The 20,811-nt window shown below is 37.3% G+C and overlaps 1 protein-coding gene across 8 annotated transcripts in view; it reads right to left on the minus strand.

Moving 5' to 3' along the window:
- Window positions 1-20,811, minus strand: part of LOC137244361 (homeobox protein 2-like) — a 664,619-nt gene that overhangs the window by 505,904 nt on the left and 137,904 nt on the right. For all 8 annotated transcript variants that reach the window (XR_010950927.1, XR_010950929.1, XR_010950926.1 and 5 more), the window contains exon 2: window positions 18,537-19,324. Coding sequence is in view for 4 of the 8 variants with exons in the window: in XM_067773278.1 (XP_067629379.1) it covers window positions 18,537-19,202 (666 nt within the window). In the remaining 4 variants the exon portion in view is untranslated. The remainder of the gene's footprint in view (window positions 1-18,536; window positions 19,325-20,811) is intronic.

Raw genomic sequence — 20,811 nt, forward strand, 5'->3', positions numbered from 1 at the left:
TACATATTTATGTTCATACTTATGCATGTAGGGGAAGCTAGAGTACATTTGACTTTGGGGCACATTTGGCTATGGGCTTTTCGATGTTAGGTCAGTACAATCAATCGAATTTATAAATTAGGAATGGTAAAGTATTTGATTTTACTCAGTTCCATGAAGTTTGCCAGTTAGTGCGTACATTTTAGCAGAGCAGCATCTGTTTTTCTCCTTTTTCGACATTCTGTGTTATTTTGTGACAGTGATACGTAAGACATTTGTGATGTCAGTTGAGTTATAATTTTAAGTAACCAAGTGAAATAAACTAATATTATTTCCAATAATTTCGAAAAGATTTGCGAATTTGATGCCAAACGAATTTAAAAGGTAAACAAATTTAAATTATTAAAATAAACGAAGATGGGGCACATTTGACATTTGTGAAGGGGGGACATTTGACAAAAGTCAAATGTACCCTATCTTAGTTCTTATTATGTTTATAGTGAGTGGTTTTCGGTTAATATTTGGGAAATATGGTTCGTAATTACAAAACGAAGACTGATCGGTGTGCTATAAACGAAAAAAAATATTAGCAACGCAATAAGAAATATCAGAAATGGGAGAGATACTCAAACTTCAGCTGCAATCAAATATGGAATAAAAAGAACAACTCTAATAATGCGTTTGAGAAAAAAATTACCTTCAGGCGATATCTCAAATTCTGGAAATGACAGCAGCTCTGAAGATCTTTTCAAATACCAATCGAAATACACAGCAAGTCAGACATTTACTAAACAACAAGAAATCGATATTTGTGAATACGTCAAGAAATGCGCTTTTTTTCTTATGGCTTAACGTATCAAACTTTGAAAAAGTTTGCGTATGATTACGCTAAAGCAGTGAATATTGTTGTTCCCACTACTTTGGAGAAATCAAATGAAGCTGGAGATGATTGGCTTTACGGATTTCTTAAAAGAACCCCTTCTATCTCCCTTCGTAAACCTGAAAATATCAGTTTGGCAGGACTATGTGGCTTTACAAAATCAGCAGTGGAAAGCTTTTTCATAAACCTTGCTTCGATATATGAAAAATATTCATTCCAAGCAAATGATATCTATAATTTTGACGAAAGTGGCGTAACTACGGTGATGGAGCCTATTAAGTTAAAAAATAGTTATAAGTACGTAACGGCCAACATCGCTAAGGCGGTTAAGCGTCAATTAATGGTTATGATGGTATTTATACGTTTGAGAGTATTTTTAGTTTATTTGGAAACATTATGCTAATTTGCGCAAATATTATATTTCATCTATGCAGATTTATGCTGCAAAGGGACAACGTTCGGTTTCTAAAGCATCTTCCGCTGAACGTGGCAGTTTAGTAACAATCGTCGGCATAGTTAACGCTTGCGGAATTCGTTTGCCTCCAGTTTATATATTTCCTCGTGTACGTTTTAGTGAAAGATTCAGAAGTGTATGCATGTCGGATTCTTTGACAATGAATACAAAATCCGGATGGAGGATTTCAGAAGTCTTTGTAAATTTGCTGAAACACATTCAAAAATTTACGAATTGTTCGACTGAAAACCCCATTCTAATTCTACTTGATAATCATGCATCACATTGCAGTTTAGAGAGCATTAACTATTGCGCAGAGGCTGGAATTTTATTACTTTCTTTTCATCCACATACTTCCTATCGCCTTCAACCACTGGATGTATAAGTTTTCGGCCCTTTTAAGCAACTTTGCCGCAAAGCCTTTAACGATTTTCTAGTCAGAAATCCTGCTAAACAAATCAGTATATTCGACATCGCAACATTAACCAAACAACCATTTCAAGGATCATTCTCTCCCGAAAGCATAATGAACGGATTCAAAGCAACTGGAATTTGTTCTCTCAATACCCAGGTTTTTCAAGATGAAACCTTTGCACTGGAGGCTGTTACAGATGAGTAAAGCGCACCCGTTGTTCCTGAAAGGTTAGACGATATTATTTCTTCGCAAAATATTATAATGAAGACAGAGAGCAACATAAGTGATTCTACGCCATGCGCCAAACCAGAATTTTTCAGGCCTATATCGTAATTTCATGCGTCCAAGAAATCCTCAAGAAACGCCGCTTCTCGAATCCTAACGTGTTCAGCTGAAAAACGAAGGATTGAGCAGGTTAGTATGAAGAAAGCTTTTCATAATGCCAAACGCACTCTTAAGTTTTCACAGAAAAAACAGCGCAGGTAAAAAAAAGCAACCGAAAAGAAAACGCCAAATTAAAGTGGAATCATCTAACGAAAGTATGAGTGAGGTTAGCTACGCTGAGACAATTGATACTAATGGCTGCTGATGATAAATGTTATCTTGAATCTCGGGCAGATGATATGGAAATACACAAAATAACTGATGATGAAAAGTTGGATGTGGGAGATTATGTTCTAGTTAAATTCCAAGAAAACATCAAAAAGACCGTGTTCTATATGGGCCAAATAATGGAAGCATTTGGCAACTGCACTTTTAACATAAATTTTTTTCGAAAGACATCTCTTTCGAGTTTGGGCTTTGTTAAACCAGAAATAGAAGAATTGGCTGTAATTATGCGCAGTGAAGTAGAGCTAAAGCTGCCGATTCCTTCTACTTCACGTTGTCGTACAAAATATATTTTTAAGAATTATTTATCCAACTATTATATAAAATAAGTTTTAATACCTTAGTTTCTTGGTATTTATATTTTCTAGTTTCGGACATGTAACTGAAATATTTGAATTCGGTTTTTGCACAATAAAAATAAAAAGACTGAATTACAAAATACTATTTTATTTTATATAAAATACAACGCAAACGTTTTTCTTTTTCAAATGCATATAGGTGTCAAATCTTCCCCTCCTAAAGTCAAATGTGCCCCGTGACAGGCGTACATTTGACAAAATGGCTTTTCTCCAAAATTTTTAAATTAAAATGCACTACGGCGTCCCTAGAAAGAAATTCGGCCAAAATTGTTAAGTTGAAAAATGGCATTGTGGAAAGCAAAAATTCTTTTTCTTATTGTTCAATCACGCTTCGAGGAACATCGTTTCAAAAAAAAAGTGTCAAATGCACCCCAGTTTCCACTACCCGTGCACATTAAAGTGGCCATAACTTGTAAAAGAAAAAATACTGGAATGTACAGAGTTAGAAAAAACCTCAATAAATCTTTATATTTTAATTCAGCTGTTTTCGGCAACAGGAAACCGATACCATGTCCTCGCCAATGTGAGCCGATTACTTATGCATCATACCCGGCGGCTTTAAATTATTTCCAGTTACCGTAATTTAACTAAAATATTTGCACTCGTAATTGGACTGGTTTATTTCTATTCCAAATATGATATCTAGGGGAACATTGCCATGCTAAAAATAGGATGAGTCATACATACGAGGTATGTTCAAAAAGTATCGCGAATTTTGAATTTTCGCGGGTTACGTATATTCGAATTTCAATTTTTTGTGGCGTTATTTTGGTACTCATGTCTCCCACTTATGCCGACAAGCTCGGCCATTCTGATGTTCACTTAATTGTTGACAGCTGCTTTGCTGGGAAGTGTTTTGGCTCGTCTTCGATTTTTACCTATTTAAAAAAAAAAAATAAAAAAAAAAAAAAAAAAATAAATGGATCAATGAACCTGTATCAAATTTTGTGTGAAAAATTAAATTAAGTGCGCGGATGCATTCCGAATGTTGACTGTGGCATACGGAGTCTACCTTGGACCGAAGCAACGTTTATCGGTGGTACAAAATATTCTCAGAAGGCCGAGAAGATGTGAACGACGATGAGCGTGCCGGACGCTCGAGCACTTCAACAACATACGAAAAAATTTATGAAGTGAAGAAAATGGTATTGGCTAATCGTCGAATCACCGTTCCATTCGATTTTTATCAATGATTTGGACATGAGACAGGTCGCCGCGAAATTCGTTCCAAAATTACTCAATTTCGACGCGACATTTTGGCCAAAAACAACACACTAATGATGCCGCAGCCACCGTATTCCCAGATCTGGCCCCCTGTGAATTTTCCTTGTTCCCTAAACTGAAGAGGCCCATGAAAGGACGACGCTACGCTACGATTGACGAGATAAATACGGTATCGAAGGAGGAACTGAACAAGGTAAAAAAAATAATTTTTTGAAGTGCTCCGAAGATTGGAAAAACCGTTGCCACAAGTATATAATATCTCATGGAGATTACTTTGAAGGGGACAAAATAGATGTTCATGAATAAATAAATAATTTTTTAAAAAACACAAAATTCGCGACACTTTTTTTAACATACCTCGTATATTGGTGTATAACTTTATTTATGTTTAGCCTAATGCTTTCGGCATCGGAAAAGGACATTTTTGCGCTTCAAATGGTCCACAAAGTGTAAATATATTTTTAGAAATCTCAGAAACCAATTCACGACGCAAAATTTTTGAATCATTATTTATTCTTTATAATGGTTATCTTGACTATCTCATTTACATCTATATACACGAAAATGTCGTTGTCAACTACCTATGTGTTGAAAAATCTACGGTTGCAAAAAATCCATCGAAATTCGGCTATGATATTGCAATTTTAGCATTTACAAAGCTCATTAGAAACAATTAAAGGTGTGTAAGTTCGGGTGTAACCGAACATTATATACTCAGCGTGAGCTTTAATTGTACATTTCATTTCAGATAAATTACTTTTCTACATAACACGTGACACCGCCCGTTTAAAAGAAAAATGTCTCCCCATTTCCTGATACAGTAAAACTTGATAAGTGAAATATCATTGATTCAAAACTATTTTTTGCTAAGTTATAGCTTATTATTCTAGTCTACGACCCTTTTCAAAATAAATAAATAAATAAATAAAGTAATAAATAAATAAATATTTTCTGCTATAAGGAAAATATGTGTACACAATTTCATTACGATGTGTTAATTTTTCTTCGAGTTATGGCTCCCGAAACATAGAAAATTGCTTAGTCAAAAAAGGGGCGGTGCCACACCCATTTTCAAAAATTTTAGTGTTTTCTAATTTAATGCAATAATTTCAATTTAGAAAGTAAAGTACAAAGCTCTTTTTCGCTAAGATATATCTTATTATTTTCGTCCACGACCCTTTTACAAGTTTTTTATATAAAAGTGGGCGTGGTCTTTAACCGATCTCGTCCGTCTTTTCTAGAAATATTTTTTTTATTATTATTATTTATTATTACGGCGTTTTAAGCCTAAAACTTAGATTATTACAAATTATAAATACATTTTAATTATAATAGTATTTCTAGCGTTTGGGGTGTCGGAATGCATGAGATTCCGATCAGCACGGGAACTGGTGGTCCCAACGGGCGAGTCTTGGAGTCATCTCATTGGCAGGTTGGAAGGACGTGTTCACAATCCTGCCCTACTCCAAGACGTATGATTACAGTTTTATTATGTATGCTGTCGGAATGCATTTGATTCCGGTCAACCCAAAAGCTAGCAGCTCAGCAGAATGAGCCACTCTTATCGGACGGTTGGAAAGGACGTGTTTCCAATCCTCCCTGTACCAGATTTTTAATTAATTATAACATTGTTGTAGGAGTATACGTGATTCACATGAACTGTTTGTCTGGGACGATATTTTCAGGGATTCTCTCCCAATTTCATTGCGAGCGATATATGTATTTGCCCTGATGCATAAAGTTCCTCTGTGTCTATTTGGATTGCCATGTACGCTCAAAGATCAGTAACATGAAATACAAATACAAAATATTTTATGTTATTGGAATGGTTTTGCAATATTCTAATAAACTTTTTTTGAAGGTGTTTAAGTTTTCACAATTTTTAACATGATTAGGTAGTTCATTAAAATATTTCAGGCCTTTGTAAAATATATTTTGCTTGTCCATTTCTGTTTTGAGAAGAGGTAATCTAAAATTATTATTTTCCCTGATTATGTAAGAATGGGTTTCATTCACATAAACAAGTTTTTCACTTAGGTAGGCTGGTAATTTACCATGCTTGATAAAAAATACAAATTTCATACTATGGTAAAATATCAACTGTTTTACATTCAATCAGTTTAGTGCATCAAGCATACTCTTTATGGAAGTGTCGTACCTCACTTTCAATATAAATCTCATAGCTTTGTTTTGCATAATTTGTAACCTGTCTACTTGTGTTTCATTGGCAATAAAGAATCTTGTAGGGCAATATAAGAAGTCTGGTTCTATGATGGATCTATAAACTTTCAACTTACTTACTAATAAGTTTACTTTCTTACTAATAAGTTTACACGATCTTTTCCAAAATCCAATTTTTTTGCCCATTTTTGCAACAATATAATCAATATGATCCGTAAACCTCAGTTTATTTTCAATCAGGATCCCTAAGAACTTAAATATTTTGACATCCTCAATGCTCATATTCATTATTTTTAGATCTAAATTAAGTGATTCTTTATTGGTCGTCCTAGATAAAACCATGAACTTAGTTTTGTTAACGTTAAGCTTGAGTTTATTAATGCAAAGCCATCTATACAATGAGTCCAAATCTTCTTGCATTTTCTCCTTGCTATTGAAATGTCCGTTTTATTTACTTCAAGTAGCGCATCATCTGCAAACAACCTGATTTTACTATATTTCAGTGCTGATGATATATCGTTTATGTAAATGTTGAACAGGATTGGTGCTAATACCGACCCTTGTGGTAAGCCTATGACCACTTGTGCCTCGGATGGGACTACTGACTCGATGGCTGTTCTTTGTTTCCGGTCTGATAAGAAGCTTCTAAACCACTGCAATTCATTTTCCCTAATACCAATTTTTTGTAGTTCATCGAGCATTATATTCCTATCAATTGTTTCGAACGCTCTTTTCAGGTCAATGAAAACTGCTACTATATGTTTTTTTAGGCTCAGCTCTTCCTTCCAGCTAGATATGACGTAATTTAACGCCGTATCGCAAGAGTGCCTTTCTCGGAAACCGGATTGTTCCTTTATAAGGATTTTATTATTTTCTAAGTAATTAAGCAGTTGATTTTTTATTACAATTTCCAGAATTTTTTCTATGTTCGGCAATGTATTTATCGGCCTTAGTTCTTCTACCATTACTGAATTTTTTACTTTCCTAATTGGTACTATTGTCGAAATTTTCCACATGTCTGGCACTATTCCAGTAGTCATGGATTTGTGTATAACGGTTGCATAGAAGAAACCCATGTACGATACCTAATCTTTAATTACGCCTTCTGAAAGTAAATTTTTCCCCCCAGTTATATTTTTGAACCTTTTTGCTATACGTATAACATCCTCAACCGTAATTTCTTTGAATTTTAAACATGACCTAGCTGTAAGTTGGAAGTCGTTCTGACTCTGAACAACTTCAATTTCCCTGTTTATATCAACAATGCTATCTATAAAGAAGGAGTTCAATGCTTCAGCAATATCGCGAGGTGTATCATATGTCACACCTTTTACGATCACCGTCAAGATCTTTTCCTGTGGCCCCGTTAAGTTTACAGCATGCTTAAGATGCTTCCACATTAGCTTGCTATCTGAACTATTGATTTCAATATTATTCTCCATGTATTTAATCTTTTTAAATTTGATTAGTTTTTTGTAGTACTTCGCGACCATGTTATATTCGGTATAGTCACCCGTTGCTCCAGTTTGTGAGTGCAACCGGTATTTTAGTTTATTCAATTCTGTCAATTCTTGGTAATACCATTTATTTCTTAACTTTACCGTACTGTTTTTTTCAAACGTTAGTACTCCCATATAATCTAGTAAACAAGTATTTATATAGTTGACCATGTCGTTGACATTCATGCTTCTTATTAAACTAAGATCGCAATTCCTCAGTAGAGCCGTCAAGTTATCGGCAGAATAATTCTCCCAAGATGTTGATGAAATGACTCCTCGTAACGGGTTTGAATTACTTACTTTTTTAGCAAATGAAATAGTTTCGTGATCGGATATTCTGTGATCTTCAAGATTTACACAAGACAGTATATCAGCGTTTGCATATAATAAATCTATTTTTGTTTGAGAAGTTTCCGCGACTCTTGTATTGAAATTTATTTTTTGTTTCATTGCGCTACGAGTACATCATTCAGTTTGTAGCTACTCGAAGAGTTGATATTTAAGTTTATATTGAAATCTCCAACTAGAAGTGAATTCGTACCTGATTCTAATACTTCTGATAAAATACTCTCTACGTGATTTAAAAATTCACTGTCACTAGAACTTGGGGAATGGTACAACACACCTATTTGCCACTTAATGTCCACTTGCTTTAATTTTACTATAGCACACCATACATTTCTATCAATAGATCGATTAAACCTGACTTTGTACTTGATTTCCTTTTTCAGTAATAAAACGACCCCTCCCGTATGTCTACTATGAGAGTCGCAGCGAATTAATGTATACGGTGCAATATTAATTTCAGAATCAAGAATATCTGAAGTTATACGTGTTTCTGAGCATAAAACAATGTCCGGATCCACTTCTTCTATCATTTTTTCGAGCTCTGCTTTATTTGCTAACAAACTACAAATATTCAAGTAGACAAATTTCAAATCGAAAACATTTATTACTTAGCTTGTACGTCTTGGTTGCTAAAAACCAACTCGTTGTTTTTCCAGTTTAAGTTTCCTTTGATAAACTGGGCGGTCATGGCTCATTATGTTATGGTCTATATTGAGCTTAAAACCTAACTGATTATTGGCATCTACGCAATTACCACATTTATTAATGGGCATGCTCTCCTTGCAGTTTTCTGCCCCATGTTCTCCCAGACATTTACTACACCTCTGTTTCCGGGTGCAATTGGCAGCTATGTGGTTAAACCCTAAACATTTGTAGCACCTTTTTACAGTTTGACCGTCATAAACTGGGCAGCGATCCCATCCAACATTAATTTTCCTTTGTCTCAGGATAGCCTCATAATATTTATGCTCTATTTCTATAACTGCATTAATATGTTGTCCTCTCTTTTCTTTTTTAGCGCGTTTAATTGTAATACATTTCATTCTGCGCAAGGATCCGGCTAACTATTTCGCTCTCGGTATGCTCAGCACTAATATTAGCTACCACAACTCTAGGAAAATATACTTTTTGCTCAGCTATATTATACACATTTTTATACAACTTTTCTGTTAGCGTATCTCTAATTTTGTCCTCGTCGCCTGCTGTATTAGCGCTTATAATTATGGTGCCATTATTTTTGTTTTGTACCCTTCCTATATTTAAATGGGATGGATCTATTTTGTTTAAATCCGTTTTTGTTTTCTCAATGGCTTGTTTCACTTTGGGCTTAATAACAATTGGAGGGATGCCTTTTGTAACAGTGGCATATGTAGAAACATTTCCACCGTCAAAACCTTTATTCTGATTTGCAGCCTTCTTAACCTCTTTTATAATTTCCTCTTTCTGTTTATTAAATACCTCATTAGGGATATTAGCAACCTTTTTAACTTCATTAATAATTTCATCCTTTTGCTTAGTGAACGCCTCATTTGGTATACTAACTTTACTTAGTTTATCCTCATTTTCTAAGCACAAGCATTCTATTTTTTTCTTTAACTCTAGTTTTTCTGAGTTCAGCTTATAAATTTTGTCTACTATTATTTTCATCTCTCTTTCGTTGTGAGTTATGGAAGCGCTTATTTCCCTTTTATGCTCACTCAACATTTTTTCAATTTCGCTTTTCTGCTCTTTCAAATTTACTTTGTTTACCTCTGAAATAGCCAAGATTTCCCTTAAAGCCTCATCAACATTGGAAACATAAGTCATGCAATCATCACAAATAAATCTTAAAAGTTTACAACCTTGCAACAATTAAGGCCATAATCATCGATATATGCACACGCAATGTTTTTATGGTAAACCTTACCACACACACCTTCACATCTTACACCTGTTTCCCCTCTTATGTTTTTGCGACATTTCCCGCACTCTTCCATTTTCTGCTTAACAGTTACACAAAACTGCACAAGCAAAATATATTTTCACCTTTTTATTTAAGTTAAATATAATTGAATCTCACAAGAAAGGCACTTTATTAATGCTGGTACATCACCTGTCACTACTTTGCCAGCTTCACCAATTTTTAGTGCTTATCAAAGCACACAGACTTAATAATGTTTATTCTATTTATGAGCTCCAAATACACGTCCGTTCGCACGCAATTCGCTTTTGTGGATGCTATAAGGAAAATATGTGTACCCAATTTTGTGACGATATGTAAATTTTTCTTCGAGTTATGGCTCCCGAAGCATAGAAAATTGCTTAGTCATAAAGGGGCGGTCCAGGCCCATTTTTTTAAATTTAAAGTTTTCCCTATTTCTTGTTATAAATTCACTTGGGAAATGAAATGCCATTGATATAAAGCTCTTTTTTGCAAAGATATAACTTATTTTATTCGTCCACGACCTTTTAAAAATCTTGTATATAAAAGTGGCGTGGTCCTTAACCGATTTCATTAATTTTTCTTCAAAGCATTCCTTGTAGTAAGGGCAACCTCTCTGCCGAATTTTGTTACGATAGGTTTAACGATTTTTGATCTTTGATTAATAATATTTGTAAAATTGATTTTATCACAAATGGGCGGTGCTACGCTAATTTAAAAAAAAGGTTTTCATATTTTTATCAAGAGTCTCAGTGTAAGTCCACACGTCAAATTTCAACATTTCAGGGGGTATTATTTACTAAATAATCTGGTTTTTTGTATTTTCAAAAATGTTATATATATAAAAAGTGGGCGTGGTTATCATCCGATTTCGCTCATTTTCAATACCAACCTATTCTGGGTCCAGATAAGCTCGTGTACGAAATTTAATGAATATATCTCAATATTTACTCAAGTTATCGTGTTAACGGACAGACAGACAGACGGACGGACATGGCTCAATCAAATTTTTTTTCTACACTGATGATTTTGATATATGGAAGTATATATCTATTTCGATTCCTTTATACCTGTACAACCAACCGTTATCCAAGCAAAGTTAATATATTCTGTGTGCAAAGCAAATAAATGTAAATAAATGAATAAAAAACAAGTAAGGAAGGTTAAGTTCGGGTGTAACCGAACATTACATACTCAGTTGAGAGCTATGGTGACAACATAAGGGAAAATAACCATGTTGAATGAGGGTAACCCTGGAATGTGTTTGTATGACATGTGTACCAAATGAAAGGTATTAAAGATTTTTTTAGGAGGGAGTGGGCCATAGTTCTATAGGTGGACGCCATTTAGGGATATCGCCATAAAGGTGGACCAGGGCTGACTCTAGAATTTGTTTGTACGATATGGACATCAAATGAAAGATGTTAATGAGAATTTTAAAAGGCGTGGACTTAGTTCTTTTCGAGATATCGCCATAAAGGTGGATTAGGGTTGACTCTAGAATTTGGTTGTACGATATGGGTATCAAATGAAAGGTGTTAATGAGTATTTTAAAAGAGAGTGGTCCTTAGTTCCATAAGTGGACGCCGTTTCGAGATATCGCCATAAAGGTGGACCAGGGGTGGCCCTAGAATTTGTTTGTACGATATGGGTATCAAATGAAAGGGGTTAATGAGAATTTTAAAAGGGACTGGGCCTTAGTTCTATAGGAGGACGCCTTTTCGAGATATCGTCATAAAGGTGGACCAGGGGTGACTCTAGAATGCGTTTGTATAATATTGGTATCAAACGAAAGGTGTTAATGAGTATTTTAAAAGGGCGTAGGGCTTAGTTCTATATGTGGACGCTTTTTCGAGATATCGCCATAAAGGTGGACCAGGGGTGACTCTAGAATGTGTTTGTACGATATGGGTATCAAATTATAGGTATTAATGATGGTTTTAAAAGGGAGTGGTGGTAGTTGTATAGGTGGTCGCCTTTTCGAGATATCGCCATAAAGGTGACCAGAGGTGACTCTAAACTTTGTTTGTACCATAGATATTAAGTAATGATTAGATACTGCTAATGATTGCTAATTTACGTTCATTTGCGAAATTCTCTAATTCATTAAACAATTAGAAATAGTTCAACTAATTCCCATTAGATAATTGAAATTTTTTTTCTAATGGTAAATCTAATTGCAATTAGTTGTCATTAGCAAAAAAAATTGGTTTACCTTTACAATTAGAAATCTAATTGAATTCTTCTAATCATGCGTTCTCCGATTTTGCTAATTTTTATTAAGCATACATATAGTAATAGGAGTAACGTTCCTGCCAAATTTCATCATGATATCTTCAACGACTGCCAAATTACAGCTTGCAAAACTTTTAAATTACCTTCTTTTAAAATTGGGCGGTGCCACCCCCATTGTCCAAAATTTTACTAATTTTCTATTCTGCCTCATAAGTTCAACTCACCTACCAAGTTTCATCGCTTTATCCGTCTTTGGTAATGAATTATCGCACTTTTTCTGTTTTTCGAAATTTTCGATATAGAAAAATTGGACGTGGTTATAGTCCGATATCGTTCATTTTAAATAGCGATCTGAGATGAGTGCTCAGGAACCTACATACCAAATTTCATCAAGATACCTCAAAATTTACTCAAGTTATCGTGTTAACGGGCGGACGGATGGACGGACGGACGGACATGGCTCCATCAATTTTTTTTTCGATCCTGATGATTTTGATATATGGAAGTCTATATCTATCTCGATTCCTTTATACCTGTACAAGCAACCGTTTACCAATCAAAGTTAATATACTCTGTGAGCTCTGCTCAACTGAGTATAAAAACAATTAGATATTTGCACATCATTTTATTTTGTTGTATATGAAATTGTTGAAAACAAAACCCAAAGGATCACTGGGGTTCATACCCCATTGAAAAAAATTTGATTAGAATTCTTCTTAAAAAACTAAAATAGACACTGATTTGCGAAATAGTAAAAAAATTTTCCACAAAATCGAAATAAAATAATTTAAAAAAAAAATTTTAAGTTAAACGGTTTTATTGAAAACAATACTTACACGAAGTAATAAGAACACTTAAAGCTAGAAAATAATTAGGTAGGCCTAAGATAATAGTCATCATACTCCTCATAAATCTAGGGCGTTGATCAGACAATTAAATAAAAGCGTCGGGCGCGTGAAATTATTATTTTAATTTCAAGTTTTTAGTCTTTATTTAATTGCCTATTATTTCTCATTCTATTTAGTTCTTTTAGTGACTCATTATTACAGGGACTCTTTCCTGACAATTTGTTACAATCTAAATCCTCAATACAAAATCCTTCCAAAGACTTTACTCGACTCTGCTCCACGTATGCTCGTCCCTCCAACTCCAAAATATTTTGATTTCACTTCTACGGGATTGTATGTAATATTTGTTCCAAATATGAGCCAAATCGGACAACAAATATGATTTTTGTGAATATTTCGATCCTTGCGCCACCTAGCGGCGATTTGTTTTTATAGGTCTTGTATGTATTATGTGCTCCAAAAATTAGCCAAATCGGACCAGAAATACGACTTTTTTCATAGGTCGCTTTCTATTCTTGTATGTATTACGCGTTCCAAATATGAGCCAAATCGGACCACAAATACAATTTTTGTGAATATCTCGACCCTTGCGCCACCTAGTGGCGATTTTGTTTCATATGTCGCTTTCTATTCTTAAATGTATTATGTGTCCTAAATATGAGCCAAATTGGACCAAAAATACGATTTTTGTGAATATCTCGATCCTTGCGCAACCTAGGGGTGATTTTTTTGTTATGATTGCATTGTCATCGGGTTCTGAACTATATTCGAAGTTTCAAGCTTGTAGCTTATCGGGAAGTTACTTAAATTTCAATTACAAAATTCCTGCCAGCCAGCCAACCAACCAGCCTGTCAAGTCAAGCTAAATAAAACCGTTTAAAACCCGATTGCTGCTTAATTGTTAACACAATTTTCACCGTTTAATAAAGGTCTCCTGCTTCTTCCTCATTTCGTTAACCGGCGCTAGTTGACAGCATCAAGGGCTAACACATAATTCTACACTTGGTCCTCCCATCGGAGTCGGACTTCTTCAGCAAGTTCTGCCTCGTCTGCAATGTTAGCTTAGAAATCAAATGGAGAGTACCTTTTGTCAATAACCTTCTATTAATCATTCATCATAGATGCCTTGATGTATGGGACGGACTCATGGACCGTGCCAAGATACGAAAAATGGCGCTTTGGAGCGTGCGATAAAAAAATCCTGCAGACGATTTGTGGTCCTCTCCGGGATGGCTGGAGCTTGGTCATGGTATGGGGAATGCATGAAGATACACACTTCTTAGTGGCGACCATGTTTGGAAGCAGACGAAGCGGAAAACTTCGCCAAGAACACTTGATCTCCCTTGGTGTTCGCGGTGTTAGTTATGTTGAAAGAGGGACAGCTTGTTACGAAATGCTAAAATCGCCTAGGCGGCTAGCACCAAATGATGGTAATGATGAAATCACTTCATCACCCTCCTTTCACTCGAAGCCAACAATACTATGGCGCATGCATGGTTCCAAATTAAATCGAGCTTTTTACATAATTTCCTATGAGGTATGTATTCGTCAAAAAGCCGCACCTATGTAAATTGAATAATTATTTTATTTGGACTCTGAATATTTCTAAATTTATAAAGATTTACCATTTCTGCCCCTCTTTATAGTTAAATATGAGTTATACTGTTACTTCGAAGGCTAAAATTCTAAAAAAAAAATCGATTCATTTTGTTAAATAAGATCAAAATCGAGCACTTGCGTGTAGTCTAAGTTTTTTTTATGCATTTGGCTTGGTGTATAGCCAACATATGTCTAAGCCTTATTGGATTCGTTGAATTAGACTTTTCTTTGGCTTAAAATCTAGGAAAAATATGCACAATGAAGAAAGAAAGATTTTCTTCTCAAGGCAGTCGGTTCTATGTACCGGAGCGACTCGGGATTTTTCCCGACCAAGTACTGTCATTTCAGTGTAACCCCATTTAATTTGTTGCGTCCCTCTCACAAATTGTCATCCTCCCAGCAGCTCCTTGCAGTAGGACTACGCCATACTCTCCTGCTACGGGAGGGTATCGAACCCAATCCGGGTCCGTCTCCTGACCCCGGCCCTGAGAAACGGGTTTGCTGCGTTTGCCGGAAAAGAATCTTTTTAGGACGGCCATACTCTTGTCAGTGGGTCACGTGCAAGGGATGGTTGCATCGGACAGGTGGTTCTGGGCTAGATCCCAAACCCGACATCCTCGTAACTTTTATAAATATTTTGTAGCTCCTTGCTGTTCACGCCCAAGGGCGTCCCGTAGTCTACGCCTCAGCGCCTCCACTACCTTCCAGCAGCTCTGCTGCTCTGCAATCCACAACAAGTACCGGCTGCTGCTCGCGCCCTACGGCGCCACCAGCGCCCTAGGGCTGCTCTCACTCATAGCTGCAATCTCCGTAGTAGAGTTGGTAACAATGCCTAGCATCAGCCCCCGCCCGTCTTCTTCCCCTCTTTTCCGGCAGCAATTGTGTAGGTCTTTTAGTCCTTACCACCTTTTGCACCGTTTGCCAGCACAGAATATATATGTTTGTGTCATTGACCCAATGCAGCTCCTACCTTGGACGGGGCTACTTTCCTAGATGTTCTGGTCTCCGCAACGGCAACCCCCGACGGGCTTCATTGCACCATGTTGCCAGGCCGCAAACCCAAATACACCGGGCATTCCAATGCTTACCCAGCGACGTCCAGTCCCAGAGCCACAACAGCTATTGCGTCCTAGCCTCTTACAACTCAGGCGTAGTCATCCGTCACTTACTCCTAGAGTGACGACGTCTCACCCGCTACACTTCAGAATTCTGCCGTTAAACTGTAATGGATTAATTGGGAAGATCACGGAGATATTTGATTTCATGAAGCGGCACAACATCCGCATCGCTGCGATTCGAGAGACTAAACTCACAGTAAGATCTGCTCTGCATGCCTGATCTGGGTATAATGTCGACAGAAAAGATCGCGAGAGCAGAAATGGAGGCGGGCTTGCGTTTATCATACACCACTCAGTGCAATATCATATATTTAATCCCGACATCGGCCCCAGGGAAAGTGTCTTAGCACCTCTGGCTTATCTGTCCGGTCAGGCGATGTAAACCTAGAAATCAGCAATATCTACATCCCCCTGCCACCTGTTGCCGCAGTGGATACCGCCCTAATATCACCGCCTTACTCACTGGCGATAATCGCATTATCTTAGGCGATTTCAATGCCCATCACGAACTATGGCATTCAAACTTGCAGGCTGACAGCAGGGTGAGATGTTGGCTGATCAGATAGAAGAAACGACGTTCTACACAATAAACGGAGACGCCCCACGCGTAAAGTAGGAAGCTGTCACAGTTCGCGAGATATATCAAACATGAGCGCAGGCCCCGTAAACTGCGTCAACTGGCAGCCGATGGTAATATTGGCATCCGACCACCTACCAATACTTTCGCTCTTTAATTTCGCTCGAGCATACCGCGGACTTCATCGTCACCGAAATACGAACTTTCATGAACTTTAAAAAAGGAAAGTGGGATGAGTACAAATCCTTTACACATAGCCGCTTTGCTGCCCTCCCTATCCCGACTGATGCTCGCCAAAGGGAGCGTGCTTTCGGCAAGGTCATTGAATCCGCCTCGGCTCGGTTTATTCCCGCCGGAAGAATTCCCGAAATTCGTCCACATTTTTCGGCGGAGGCCGCAAAATTTAGCGAGAGAACATGACCTTATAAACGGCTCGATCCCAGCGACCCCAAAATAAGGGATATAAACCAACGCATCAGATTGCTTGTGGATGAAGACAAGCGGGCAAAATAGGAGGAGCATCTAAGTAGTTATAACCTCTCTGCCGGTGTGGGTAAGCTTTGGTCCACCATAAAGTCCCTATCGAATCCATCCAAGCACAATTACAAAATTTCCATTGCCTTTGGGGATAAAGTGCTGCCGGATGCGAAAAAATGCGCGAGCGCTTTTTGCCGACAATATATAATGCATTCTACGCTTGACAAAGTTAGACGGAGGGTCAACAGCCGCGCTCATAAACATAAATTAAGTGGGTCCCCAATTACCATCACCGCCAAAGAAATTGAGGATGCCAGCGGTCATGCTAAACCATCTAAATCAGTGGGCCCAGACGGCATAGCCATGCCGATGCTTAAAAGCCTAGGAAAAGAGGGTTTCAAACATTTAGCACATGTCTTCAACCTGTCTCTTCCCACCTTTGCCATTCCCGAAAAATGGAAAATGGCCAAGGTGGTCCCGTTACTGAAGTCTGGGAAACCAGCTAACATAGGAGATTCATATCGCCCGATATCTCTCCTATCGCCATTAGCCAAGACACTTGAAGCCATTTTGTGCCCCTATTTCAAAGCAAATTTGCAACTAGCCTGTCATCAGCATGGTTTTAGAGAGCTTCATAGCACAACCACCGCGCTAAATGCCATTAGCACCTAGATAAATTGCGGTTTAAATCAAAATCCTCACCATAGAACAGTACTCGTTGCGCTAGACCTATCAAAAGCTTTTGATACGGTCAACCATGGCACGTTACTGCAAGACATGGAAGGTTCTACCCTTCCCTCAAGTCTTAAAAGGTGGACCGCAAATTATCTGGGTGGTCGGCAGGCATCGGTGCAATATAGAAACACAACATCAAAACCACGAAGAATTAAACAAGGGATGCCACAGGGTGGTGTCCTATCCCCACTTTTGTTTAACTTCTACATATCAAAGCTACCTTCGCCACCAGAAGGAGTTGCTATCGTTTCCTACGCCGATGACTGCAAAATAATGGCCACAGGCACAGGCCCACATATCGATGAGGGTTGCAACAGAATAAACGGCTACCTCCGTGATCTCTCCATAATGAAGCGAGAATACTCCCATAGGGAGAAAAATTTAATGCTAACCAAACAGTTCCTGTTGAATACCCAGGAACCTGGACATCTCAGCATAAAACTGATTGATGAGCCAACACCGTCCAGGGGCTTAAGGAGTCACCTCCGTAAGCATTATAAAGAAATACGGTACCTGAGAACACAGCCGTATGAAACCAAAGACCCAAGCAGGTTCTCAGTGAACTCCACAAACAGGCGTCGGACCTTTATACCAGAAATTACCCGGTGAATCCTGTACTCAATGAACAATACCCAAAACTTACAGAAGAGGAACGCACGCTCCCTAAAGAAACGCGAGTCACTCTAGCTCAACTTCCATCTGGATACTGTAACAGGCTAAACTCTTACCCATCCAGAATCAACCCCGACATACAAAATATACATATATCCTGCTTGTAACGTTTCCCCATATGACACCAACCATCTCTTCAACTATATTGTGGAACCAACGCCTCTAACACCCCTCTCATTATGGTCCTCCCCTGTTGAAACAGCAAGTTTCATTGGACGCCTGTTGGAGGATATTGATGACAATTTGTGATCGGTCGCACCTATTGGATGGGGCAAAGCACTGCTACAACAACAACAACAACGTCGATAGCCAACAAACGAGATGAACCTGCTCATTATCTCAAGCGCCTAAGAGTTTAGTTGTGGAATTCTGTCTTAAGTGCGATAGGTCTATTAATGTGACTTACCCTTCTTTTATAAACTAATGTATCATTGCTATTTAGCAGCTCTCCTTTGTTTGTTTCGGCTTTGTAGTCTTTGAATATTGCGTCGTATCTCTGAGCTACCACTAATGCAGCAGGCCCATTTGTATAAAGGGATTCATACGAAGGTGGCTCCTTTGAGCTTACAGATGGCGACCGCCATTTGTTAAAACTAGGATGCGGTCCATAATAGGGGTATGAGAATTGGAAACTGCCGTTTCTTGATTCTTTGCGAATTGAATCGGGCTTTACAGGATACCAATGGTTCCTACTACAACTTGCATTATCGTTGTTATTAATATTGTTGCTGTTGCTAACATTAGAAAAAGGCACAAACGGTGTTGACTGTAGCCTATTAGCTACATCTGGTTTAGTTGGTGTCGTTGTCAAAGCCACACTCAAACCCATTTTAGAGTCATCACCAAAGTACGTTGAGGTGAGAGGTTGGTTGGTTATTTTATGGTTATAATTATTGTGTAATCTGTGAATACGTTCAGTTCGTATAATTTGATCATCTTCATCGGAGGAACTATCAGTAGAAGTATGCTCATAAGGTGTCCACAACATCGACGAGAGGGCCTCCTCGACGTCAGGTGGTTTTCGTTGATGAAGAAAGCCGCGTTCCGCATTCATACTGTCTTTCGCTTGCATAAATGCCGTAAATAAGGTTTATGGGCATCTCATCAGTTTGATATTCAGCTTATTTTGTAGGGTTATATCGATAAGCAAAATGTACTATGTTTTGTAATGAATGTGACTATGGCATCGATAATCTGGAAAGAAGAATAAAGAAACATATCGTTAGCTTAATGTGAAAATGTGCTAAGTCGCTTTATACGAATTTTACAGGAGACGAAAAAAAATGAATAATTTTTGAAATAACCTTTTTTTAAACTGTGAATGAGGATACCTTAGTTGCAATACTTTTGAGTGTAGAAGCTCTGAAAAAGATAAATAAAAATCATGTATGCTAACCCAGCAGCTATTTTATGACTTAGCACAATTTCCTCACTCAAACCAAATTTTGTCTCCTGACTTAGCAATTTTTATACTCAGTTGAGCAGAGCTCACAGAGTATATTAAGTTTGATTGGATAACGGTTGGTTGTACATATATAAAGGAATCGAGATAGATATAGACTTCCATATATCAAAATAATCAGGATCGAAAAAAAATTTGATTGAGCCATGTCCGTCCGTCCGTCCGTCCGTCCGTCCGTCCGTTAACACGATAACTTGAGTAAATTTTGAGGTATCTTGATGAAATTTGGTATGTAGGTTCCTGAGCACTCATCTCAGATCGCTATTTAAAATGAACGATATCGGACTATAACCACGCCCACTTTTTCGATATCGAAAATTTCGAAAAACCGAAAAAGTGCGATAACTCATTACAAAAGACAGATAAAGCGACGAAACTTGGTAGATGGGTTGACGTTATGACGCAGAATAGAAAATTAGTAAGATTTTGGACAATGGGCGTGGCCCCGCCCACTTTTACAAGAAGGTAATTTAAAAGTTTTGCAAGCTGTAATTTGGCAGTCGTTGAAGATATTATGATGAAATTTGGCAGGAACGTTACTACTATTACTCTATATGTGCTAAATAAAAATTAGCAAAATTGGATTAAGAACACGCCCCCTTTTTAAAAAAAAATTTTTTTAAATTAAAATTTTAACAAAAAATTTAATATCTTTACTGTATATAAGTAAATTAAGTCAAAATTCAACTCCAGTAATGATATGATGCAACAAAATACAAAAATAAAAGAAAATTTCAAAATGGGCGTGGCTCCGCCCATTTTCATTTAGTATGTCTAGAATACTTTTATTGCCATAAGTCGAACAAAAATTTACCAATCCTTCTCAAATTTGGTAGGAGCATAGATTCTATGACGGTAACTGTTCTCTGTGAAAATGGGCGAAATTGGTGGAAGCCACGCCCAGTTTTTATACACAGTCCACCGTCTGTCCTTCCGCTCGGCCATTAACACAATAACTTGAGCAAAATCCGATATATCTTTACTAAACTTAGCCCACGTACTTACCTGAGCTCACTTTTTCTTGGTATAAAAAATGGGCGAAATCTGACCATAACCACGCCCACTTTATCGATATCGAAAATTACGAAAAATGAAAAAAATGCCATAATTCTATACCAAATACGAAAAAAGGGATGAAACATGGTAACTGGATTGGTTTGTTGACGCAAAATATAACTTTGGAAAAATCTTTGTAAAATGGGTGTGACACCTACCATAT

Source organism: Eurosta solidaginis, chromosome 3 (assembly GCF_040869045.1).
Source record: "Eurosta solidaginis isolate ZX-2024a chromosome 3, ASM4086904v1, whole genome shotgun sequence".
In the NCBI taxonomy this organism is placed as follows: Eukaryota; Metazoa; Arthropoda; class Insecta; order Diptera; family Tephritidae; genus Eurosta; species Eurosta solidaginis.